At 45.5% G+C, this 11,634-nt stretch overlaps 1 protein-coding gene across 1 annotated transcript; it reads right to left on the reverse strand.

Annotated features, from left to right (window-relative positions):
* Positions 1-10,775: 10,775 nt before the first annotated feature.
* LOC132483057 (charged multivesicular body protein 6-like) lies at positions 10,776-11,634 on the reverse strand. The gene has a single exon (XM_060088301.1). The coding sequence runs from the start codon at positions 11,603-11,605 to the stop codon at positions 10,997-10,999; it is 609 nt and encodes a 202-aa protein (XP_059944284.1). The 5' UTR covers positions 11,606-11,634; the 3' UTR covers positions 10,776-10,996.

The following is an 11,634-nucleotide window of genomic DNA, read 5'->3' on the forward strand; positions in this document are numbered from 1 at the left end:
TAGCACGAGAGAATTAAAACTGGGTTGCATGATGTATAAAACGGAGTCTGAAGTAGACAATTACTTTGCTGGGATATTTTAATTTGAGGTGAGAGTAATGATTATTAGTGGACTAGAAATTTATGTTAAGCTCTCATAAGTTAATTATTTGTATTCTCCTCAATTCTCTAATATAATGTGGATACAATCATATCACAATTTAATATTGGAGTCACAGTCATGGAGTATTTAATTGATTCCTTAATTGACCTATACACTCATATCATAATGGAAATGAATGACAGCATCCTCACTGATGGTAGAATGCACAAGCTATTTGAATGTTTGACTGTCTGAGTTTAGATGATGACTAAATATAGAAAAGCCAGCTTCCCAATACACATGCTCATGGGGACTTGAATTTTCAAACCTTTTGTGCTCAGGTAGAAAACCAAGAGTTTTGATTGAGAGTTATAAGATTTACCAGATACGAACACAGGATGCAAAACTATATTTGAATTCCAGATAAACAACAAATAAATTTTTTAGTACAGTCTATATGATATTTCAGGCACTCATAGTAAGTCATTATTTGTGTTTATTTGAATTTAAAATTAATGGAGCATCCTGTAATTTATCTGGCAACTCTATATGATCCCACAAGAATTAGTATTCATTTATTTATTTGAAAAAACCCTTTTTATTTTGAAATAATTATGCATTCACAAGACATTGCACAGAGAGGTCATCCTGTTTCCCCCAATGGTTATATCTGACATACCTACAGTATAATATCAAAACCAGGAAATTGTTGTTGTAAAATATGTGTATGCTTCTATGCCATTTTCACAGATATAGGTTTGTGTAATCATTTATTTCCCTTTTTTCAGACTCTAGCAATGTAAGGTTTTTTTTAACATCTTTATTGGAGTATAATTACTTTACAGTCGTTGTTAGTTTCTGCTTTATAATGAAGTGAATCAGCTATATGTATATATATATATATATATATATATCCCCATATCTCCTCCCTCTTGCGTCTCCCTCTCACACTCCCTATCCCACCCCTATAGGTGGTCACAAAACACCAAGTTGATCTCTCTGTGCTATGCGGCTGCTACCCACTAGCTATCTATTTTACCTTTGGTAGTGTATATATGTGAGTGCCGCTCTCTCACTTCATCCCAGCTTAACCTTCACACTCCTGGTGTCCTCAAGTGCATTCTGTACGTCTGTGTCTTTATTCCTATCCTGACCCTAGGATCTTCAGAACCATTTTATTTTTCTTTTTAGATTGCATATATATGTGATAGCATACGGTATTTGTTTTTCTATTTCTGACTTACTTCACTCTGTATGACAGACTCTAGGTCCATCCACCTCACTGCAAATAACTTGATTTCGTTTCCCTTTATGGCTGAGTAATATTCCATTGTATATATGTACCATGTCTTCTTTATCCATTCATCTTTTGATGGACACTTAGGTTGCTTCCATGTCCTGGCTATTTTAAATAGAGCTGCAATGAACATTGTGGTACATGATTCCTTTTGAATTATGGTTTTCTCAGGGTATAAGCCCAGTAGTGGGATTGCTGGGTCATATGGTAGTTTTTTTTTTTTTTTTCTATTTTTTTATTAGTTTCTGCTTTATAACAAAGTGAATCAGTCATACATATACATCTGTTCCCACATCCCCTCCCTCATGCATCTCCCTCCCTCCCACCCTCCCCATCCCTCCCCTCCAGGCGGTCACAAAGCACCGAGCTGATCTCCCTGTGCTCTGCGGCTGCTTCCCACTATCTATCTACCCTACGTTTGGTAGTGTATCTATGTCCATGCCTCTCTTTCGCTTTGTCACAGCTTACCCTTCCCCCTCCCCATATCCTCAAGTCCATTCTCAAGTAGGTCTGTGTCTTTATTCCCGTTTTACCCCTAGGTTCTTCATGATATTTTTTTTTCTTATATTCCATATATATGTGTTAGCATACGGTATTTGTCTTTCTCTTTCTGACTTACTTCACTCTGTATGACAGACTCTAGATCTATCCACCTCATTACAAATAGCTCAGTTTCGTTTCTTTTTATGGCTGAGTAATATTCCATTGTATATATGTGCCACATCTTCTTTATCCATTCATTCGATGATGGACACTTAGGTTGTTTCCAGCTCTGGGCTATTGTGAATAGAGCTGCAATGAACATTTTGGTACATGTCTCTTTTTGAATTATGGTTTTCTCAGGGTATATGCCTAGTAGTGGGATTGCTGGATCATATGGTAGTTCTATTTTTAGTTTTTTAAGGAACCTCCATACTGTTCTCCATAGTGGCTGTATCAATTTACATTCCCACCAACAGTGCAAGAGTTTTCCCTTTTCTCCACATCCTCTCCAGCATTCATTGCTTGTAGATTTTTTTATGCTGACCATTCTGACTGGTGTGAGGTGATACCTCATTGTACCTTTGATTTACAGTTCTCTAATGATTAGTGATGCTGAGCATCCTTTCATATGTTTGTTGGCAATCTATATATCTTCTTTAGAGAAATGTCTATTTAGGTCTTCTGCCCATTTTTGGATTGGGTTGTTTGTTTTTTGATATGGAGCTGCATGAGCTGCTTATATATTTTTGAGGTTAATCCTTTGTCAGTTGCTTCATTTGCAAATATTTTCTCCCATTCTGAGGGTTGTCTTTTCATCTTGTTTATGGTTTCCTTTGCTGTGCAAAAGCTTTTAAGTTTCATTGGGTCCCATTTGTTTATTTTTGTTTTTATTTCCATTTCTCTAGGAGGTGGGCCAAAAAGGATCTTGCTGTGATTTATGTCATAGAGTGTTCTGCCTTTGGTTTCAACTAAGAGTTTTATAGTATCTGGCCTTACATTTAGGTCTTTAATCCATTTTGAGTTAATTTTTGTGTATGGTGTTAAGGAGTGTTCTAATCTCATTCTTTTACATGTAGCTGTCCAGTTTTCCCAGCATCACTTATTTCAGATGCTGTCTTTTTTCCTTTGTATATTCTTGCCTCTTTTATCAAAAATAAGGTAACCATATGTGTGTGGCTTTACCTCTGAGCTTTCTATCCTGTTCCATTGATCTATATTTCTGTTTTTGCGCCAGTAACATACTGTCTTGATTACTGTAGCTTTGTAGTATAGTCTGAAGACAGGGAGCCTGATTCCTCCAGCTCCATTTTTCTTTCTCAAGATTGCTTTGGCTATTCTGGGTCTTTTGTGTTTCCATACAAATTATGAAATTTTTTGTTCTAGTTCTGTGAAAAATGCCATTGGTTGTTTGATAGGGATTGCATTGAATCTGTAGATTGCTTTGGGTAATATAGTCATTTTCACAGTGTTGATTCTTCCAATCCAAGAACATGGTCTCTCTCTCCATCTGTTTGTATCATCTTTAATTTCTTTCATCAGTATCTTCTACTTTTCTTCATACAGGTCTTTTGACTCCTTAGGTAAGTTTATTCCTAGCTATTTTATTCTTTTTGTTGCAATGGTAAATGGGAGTGTTTTCTTAATTTCACTTTCAGATTTTTCATCATTAGTGTTTAAGAATGCAAGAGATTTCTGTGCATTAATTTTGTATCCTGCTACTTTACCAAATTCATTGAGTAGATCTAGTAGTTTTCTGGTAGCATCTTTAGGACTCTCTATGTATAGTATCATGTCATCTGCAAACAGTGACAGTTTTACTTCTTCTGTTCCAATTTGGATTCTTTTATTCCTTTTTCTTCTCTGATTGCTGTGGCTAAAACTTCCAAATCTATGTTGAATAATAGTGATGAATGGACAACCTTGTGTGATTCCTGATCTTAGAGGAAATGCTTTCAGTTTTTCACCATGGAGAACGATGTTGGCTGTGGGTCTGTTATATATGGCCTTTATTATATTGAGGTAATTTCCCTCTATGCCTACTTTGTGGAGGGTTTTTTTTTTTTCATAAATGGGTGTTGAATTTTTTTGAAAGCTTTTTCTGCATCTATTGAGATGATTATATGGTATTTCTCCTTCAATTTGTTAATATGTTTTATTACATTGATTGATTTGTGTATATTGAAGAATCCTTACATTCCTGGGATAAACCTCACTTGATCATGGTGTATGATCCTTTTAATGTGCTGTTGGATTCTGTTTGCTAGTGTTTTGTTGAGGATTTTTGCATCTGTGTTCATCAGTGATATTGGTGGGTTGTTTTCTTTCTTTGTGACCTCTTTTTCCGGTTTTGGTGTCAGGGTGATGGTGGCCTTGTGGAATGAGTTTAGGAGTGTTCCTCCCTCTGCTATATTTTGGAAGAGTTTGAGAAGGATAGGTGTTAGCTCTTCTCTAAATGTTTGATAGAATTCGCCCTTGAAGCCATCTGGTCCTGAGCTTCTGTATTTTGGAAGATTTTTAATCACAGTCTCAATTTCAGTGCTTGTGATTGGTCTATTTATATTTTCTATTTCTTCCTGGTTTAGTCTCAGAAGGTGGTGCTTTTCTAAGAACTTTTCCGTTTTATTCCAGGTTGTCCATTTTATTTTCATATAGTTGCTTGGAGTAATCTCTCATGATCCTTTGTGTTTCTGCAGTGTCCGTTGTTACTTCTTTTTCATTTCTACTTCTATTGATTTGAGTCTTCTCCCTTTTTTTTCTTGTTGAGTCTGGCTAAAGGTCTATCAATTTTCTTTATCTTCTCAAAGAACCAACTTTTAGTTTTATTGATCTTTGCTATTGATTTCTTCATTCCGTTTTCATTTATTTCTTATATGATCTTTATGATTACTTTCCTTCTGCTAACTTTGGGGTTATTTTTTGTTCTCCTTTCTCTAATTGCTTTAGGTGTAAGGTTAGGTTGTATATTTGAGATGTTTCTTGTTTCTCGAGGTAGGATTGTATTATTATAATTTTTCCTTATAGAACTGCTTTTGCTGCATCCCATAGGTTTTGTATCATCGTGTTTTCTTTTTTTTTTTTTTTTTTTTTTTAACATACAAAAATCAATTTTATTTTTATACACTTGCAGTGAATAATCTGAAATTGAAATTAAGAAAAAAACCTCCATTTACAATAGCATCAAAAAGAAGAAAATACTTAACAATAAAGTTAACAAAAGAAGTATAAAACTTACACTCTGAAAACTATAAAACATTGTTGAAAGGAATTAATGAATAAATGAAAAGACACTTGTGTTCATGGATCATAAGACTTAATATTGCTATGATGGCAGCACTCCCCAAATTGATCTATGGATCCAACAAAATCCCCATCGAAATCTCACCTGGCTTCTTTCCAGAAATTAACAAGCTGATCCTAAAATTCATATGGAAATTCAACGGACCCAGAATAGCAAACACAACCTTGAAAAAGAACCAAGTTAGAGGATTCACACTTCCTGATTTCAAAACTTACTACAAAGCTACAATAAGGATATAAGGATAGACATATAGATAAATGGGATAGGATTGAGAATCTGCAAATAAACTCTCACATTTGGTCAACTGATATTTGACAAAGGTGCCAAGGATTCAATGGGGGAAATAACTGTCTTTTCAAATGGTACTAGAATGATTGGAAAAGAATTAATCAGTAAGCTTCCACATTAATGAAAGTTGACCACAGTTATTCCCAAATAAAAAGAAAAAAAAAAAAAAGAAACCAACTCTAGCCGCGGAGCAACTAAGCCCATGTGCCACAACTACTGAGCCTGAGCTCTAGAGCCTGTGAGCCACCACTACTGAGCCTGCGTGCCACAACTACTGAAGCCTGTGCACCTAGAGCCCGTGCTCCGCAACGAGAGAAGCCACCATGATGAGAAGCACGGGTGCTGCAGTGAAGACTAGCCCCCCGCTCGCAGCAACTAGAGAAAGCCCACATACAGCAACGAAGGCTCAACGCAGCCAAAAATAAATAAATGCAATATAAATTTATTTTAAAAAAAAGAAACCAACTCTAAAAAAAAAAAACCCAACTCTTAAAAAAAAAATCCACGTGCAAAACAATGAAGTTGGAGCACCAACCTAACATCATATAGAAAAATTAACTCAAAATGCATGAAAGACCTAAATGTAAGCGCTAAACCATTAAACTCTTTAAAAAACCCCATAGAAATAAATCTTCATGACCTTGAATTAGGTAATGGTATCTTAGATATGACACCAAAAGCACAAGCAACAAAAGAAAAAATAAACTGGACTTCATCAAAATTAAAGAACACTTGTGTTTCAAAGGAAATTATTAAAAATGTGAAAGGATCAACCCACAGAATGGGAGAAAATTTTTGCAAATCTTCTATCTGATCAGAGTCTAATATCAAGAATATATAAAGAAGTCTTGCAACTCAATAATAAAAAGACAACACGGGGCTTCCCTGGTGGCGCAGTGGTTGAGAGTCCACCTGCTGATGCAGGGGACACGGGTTCGTGCCCCGGTCTGGGAAGATTCCACGTGCCACGGAGCGGTTGGGCCCGTGAGCCATGGCCGCTGGGCCTGCGCATCCGGAGCCTGTGCTCCGCAGCGGGAGAGGCCACAACAGTGAGAGGCCCGCATATAGCAAAAAAAAAAAAAAAAAAAAAGACAACCCAATTAAAATGAGTAAAAGATCTAAACAGACATTTCTCCCAAGAAGATGTACAAATGTCCACTAAGCGTAAGAAAAGATGCTCAACATCATTAGTCATTAGGAAAATGCAAATCAAAACCACAATGAGATAACACTTAACTCCTACTAGGATGGCTATAATGAAAAAGATATGAATAGCTAGTGCTGGGTAGGCTGTGGACAAAGTGGAGCCCTCACACCTGCTTTTGGGGATGTAAGATGGTGCAGCCATTGAGGAAAACATGCAGCACCTCCTCCAATGGCCAAACGTAAGAGTCACTGCATGACCCAGAGTGGAATTCACTCTGGGTTTATACCCAAGAGAAATGAAAACTTGTCTACACAAAAACGTGTACAGAAAGGAGCATTATTCATAAAAGTGAATAAGTGGAAAAAACGCAAATGTCCATCAGGTGATGAACAGATAAAATGTTGTCCATCTATACAATGGAACATTATTCAACCATAAAAAGGAATGAAGTACTGATACACACTCCAATATGGGTAAACTTCAAAAACATCACACTAAGTAAAAGAGGCCAGACACTAAAGGTCATTCATTGTGTGACTCCATGTGTATGAATGTCCAGAATGGGCAAATCCATAGACACAGAAAGCAGACTAGTGGCTGCCAGGGACTCTGGGGAGGGGAGATGAGGGCACTAGTGAGAGGGTACAGGGTTTCCTTAGGGATGATGGGACTGTTCTAAAATTGATTGTGGTGATGGTTGCACAACTCTGAGAACATAATAAAAATGACTGAACTGCACAATCAATGAAGCTTTTACCCAAAAAACCACAAAAACGAAGTGAAGATACTCTTCGGGTGTCACAGCGCCAACCACCTTGCATCCGCAGTTCAGTTTCCACGGCCCTCATTCCCTGTGCTCTTACTCTTTTGAGTTCGTTTTAGAACTTCTGCTTCTTAAGGAAGGTTTACTTACTCCATAAGCCAGATGAGAGGACAGTGTCGCTCATGACCCTTAAATGCCTTCCCTACACTAGCCTGTGCCTGCCTCAGGAAAGAACACATCTTCCTTCCTTCCAAGACCAGTCCTCAGACTCCTCAGGAACAAGATCACAAGTAGTGAGAGCAGCCCTGGAGGACACCGCAGCCCCCAGCCTGGGACCTGGTCCTTGGTGAGGGCGGGGCACCAGGGACGAGATGGGGCTGTGTGCAGGGTCACTGAGGAAAGCTGGGCGGAGAGGGGGCAGATGACTAAGGAAGAAAGATCTGGAGTGTCCCCATTTCCTCAGAGATCCCCAGACACGGGGCCGCAAGGAGGCTAGGGATTGTGGAAAGGGTGAAGCACATGCCAAGGTGGCAGCTGTCCTGGCCAAGGGGTGCAGGTGTCCACTGGGGAGGCCCCAGGCTGGGTGTCTTGGCTCATGCAGTCAAGGCTCTGCCTGGGGCCATGAGGCCAGCTCCCCCCGGGCCCAGCTCCACCTGCTGACCTGCTGCCCCACCCCAGTGGCCGAGCACCAGCAGGGATGGAAGGGGTGGTGGGGTCTCCTGATGAGTTTGGGGCTGTGGCCAGTGACCTGGCTCTGGGCCTCTCCTAGGAAGGCAAAGCTCCCGTGTTGTCATGACAACACCCCACCTGACATCACCAAGTTCTCCCCATGGGCAGGTGGGGGTCACCGGGAGACTCCATGGGGCAGCAGTGGGTAGGGGGGAGGGCAAACACCTCCCCAGGGCAGGGCACACGGTGCAACCAGGACACGGCCCCCACCCTGTCCGGGCACCTCCCATTCTGTCTCCCCCATCCTGTCCCGGGAGTACCCCGACCCAATCCTGGGTGCCCTCTTCCCCCAACTCCCCATCCCCTGCTTTTCTACTTTCCATGCTGCTTGTACCACAAATGTGCCTCCAGCCAAACGGTCCTGGTCCCTGGGTCCTTTTCTCTACTGCCCTGGTCTATCCCTTCTGGATGCCAGGCTTGCCAGCTTCCCAGGAAGTCCTCTCTGTGGTCAGATGGCCCCCATGGCTCCCCCTTACGCCCCTCCCACCCACCAGGCACGGCTGCTACCAGGCCCTCTGCAGGCGGCTCACTGCGGCCTCTCCTTTTCCTCCAAGCCCCCCACCAGGCCCCCACTGATCTTGGGCAGGATGCCAGCTCTGCTCCCAGATTTTGTACTTAACTGTGACTGGTTTGTGATCGTCATGAGTTCTACGCCCCCCAGATTAGGAGGTCAGGTCAGGCTCACACAGCTGGTATTTTAAGACCGGGGCTCAGCGCTGGGCAGGAAGATGTGAGTCTCATCCTGGCTGGATGGGCTCCCTCTGCCCCAACACACACACACGGGGCCTATGAGCCAGGTGACCTCCAAGGCCGGAGCCCAGGAGTCAGCTCTAGGTCAGCTGGGTTTCAAAGCACGGCCTCCCTAGGTCCAGGGATGAACTTTTACAACGAAAAAGGCATGTTGGTTGGTACGTGAAATCTCACTCGTTGACAGCGAGAGGATGAGACTCCCCTCCCCAACTCTTGGGTTGTTCCACACGAGGGTACCCCTTGCCCAGGTCAGGAGGAGGCTGGTCGTGACCTTCCCATCCTGGGAACGGGTGTATCCCAGGAAGCTGGGCCGCACACACCCGTGGGCAGGTTCTCCAAGCGCTCACCAGGGGCGGTTGACGCCCCACCACACAGCGCCCAGTGGTGAAACCGTTAAAGAGACGAGGCAGGGCACTGCCATGGGCAGCTTCCCAGGCCGCCCCAAGCTCTGGGCCCTGGGAGGCAGAGGGAAAGGGGAGGTGTCCACCCTGCTGGTGGGGTCTGGAGAGGCTGCCCCTCCACACCCTCCCCCGGCCTGGGACCCACTGCTGCAGAGGGACGGGTCACTCACAGGCAGGAGAGGCCGGACCTCCTTCCCCTCCTCAATCAGAACTGCCCCTAGGACCGGGGTGGGGCCCAGCAGCCAGAGTGGCGCTGGAAAGGTCGGCTTCTGGCAAAATCCCCCAAATCAGCTGGCACAGAGCCCCCTCCTGGCTGAGGCGTGCATGCACCTGGCAAGCAAGACTGCCCACTGAAAGCCTGCGTTTCTAGCTCCTCTTGAAGAACTCCAGACCTGGCAACTTGGCCACATCCCACCGTACCCTCTGGGTGGAGGGTGTGGAGGCCCCCCTTAGGTGGGACACCCACTTGTCTGTCCTTGCTGTTGCCTGCTCGCTCCCTGGGGCATCTGGCTTCCTACCTAGACATCAGGACTCCAAACCAGACCCCCACACCCCAGAGGCACCAAGCTGCACACCCTCCCAGCCACCAGCCGCGGGAGCCACATAAAACCCCTTGAAAACTGAGAAACCACCAGCACCCCTTCTCAGGGAGGTGGGGCCAGAGCACCGCCCTGCACCGTGCTGCGTGCAGCTGCCCACAGGTGGCTGACTGCCTTCTACCCACAGCCGGGCAGGGCTAGAACCTCACTGGCTCCTGAGGCCCCAGCCCCTGTGTGGCACTGACCAGCCAGGTGCCAAGTGCCCCGGGAGAGTCAAGGTACTGCGTTCCAGGGACCTGAGGGAGAAGCCACACCAACCCGCCCTTCCACGGACCCCAGTCCACAAGGCAGCAGGCTGTGTGGGCGTCAACTTTAATATGGGGCTGGCCTGTCTGGGGGCTAAGAGGGTTCCCTTTGTCTTCTTGTTGGGAGTGAAATCTCAGGGAGATTGTCTAATTCCAAAACGAACCGTGAACTAGGGAAGTCACTTCCATCCTTCCCAGTCTCCACCTGGCTGCTAACAGCTCGAAGCTGGCAGCTCGGGGACCCGCAGCCACACCGGCTGGCTATCCTTGAATGTCTGTCAGCAGGACTGGGCCTCTGTACGGCCCCAGGAGTGATGGGGTGGGCAGACCTCCTAGAGTCATCAAAATCCAGCAGGGATGCACCCCTCCTGGTCCACCACCCACAAACGCCGACATGGAAGCAGAGAGGTTACCGCCCCCAAGTCTACATGGAAACTGGGCAGGTCGGGGAGCCAGGCCAAGGGAGGGCCCCCTTAGCCAAAGCCCTGCCAGCTAATGGGAGCAGCAGGAAGAAGGGAAAGGGAAGGGTGGGGAGGCCAGGTCTGAGGTGCCTTCCACAGAAGACAGGGTGGCGGAGACACTGGCCCATGGAGCCGCGCGACCCGGGATGGGAGGTGTGACCAGCACCAGGAGAGTTGGACCTGGCCGTGGCCCGTGGGAACCACAGCTGCAGAAGCTGCGTTTGGCTGGAGAGTTTGAATGTTGCCATTTAATCCAGAAACGAGAGCAAGACAGCAGCGCCAGGGAAACGCTCCGTAGTCATCCTGATCAGGAGCCCTGTGTGTGCTGTGCTGCTCCGTCAGCTCCCGGCCCACCTGGCCCAGCGCCAGCCTCCTGGGAGCCCGGCCAGGGCCGGACACGCACCCAAACTCTGTGGGCCCCAGTCCTCTGGAATCCCCGTGAGTCCCACACAAGTTACGAGGCTGCCACCACTTCCGCCTGTCGGGGCCTGGCCTTGACGGGGACTTTCTCTGGGATCTTTTCAGGAAGGGGCTCTGAAGGAACCTCTGGCAACTCTATCTGTTCCTGAGTTATTGCGTCCAGCTCCTCCAGGATGGCGTCTTCGTCCTCCTGAGTGAAGCTTCCTGCCAACAGCTCATCTATTTGCCGCTGGTACTCCACAGCCTCCTGCGTCTTGTCCAGTATCCGCTCCACCTCTTCTATGGACATCACCTGGTGCATCTTATTCAGACATTCATTTCCAAACTGCAGCCCCTCGATCACCTTCATTTCAATCTGGGTGAACTCAATACTCTGGACCATGGTCTCCAGGCTGGTGATCTGGTTTTCTGTCTTGTCCAGGAGCTGCTCCCGGTATCGCTTCTTCTTGAGCAGCAGCTTGGCCCGTTCCTTCCTGCCGTCACGCAGGAGCTGCCGGGCGATCTCCCGCTCCCGCTCCAGCTGCTGGGTGATCCTCTTCTGGTACTGCTTCAGCTTATCCCGCTGCTGCTTCAGTTGCAGGATGGCCTTGTCCTGCTCCGTCACCCGGCTCTGCTGCTTCTTACGGCCGAACAGGTTGCCCATGGCGGCCGGCGCGGCCCGGCCCGCCGCCC

Source organism: Mesoplodon densirostris, chromosome 2, assembly GCF_025265405.1.
Source record: "Mesoplodon densirostris isolate mMesDen1 chromosome 2, mMesDen1 primary haplotype, whole genome shotgun sequence".
NCBI classification, from domain to species: domain Eukaryota; kingdom Metazoa; phylum Chordata; class Mammalia; order Artiodactyla; family Ziphiidae; genus Mesoplodon; species Mesoplodon densirostris.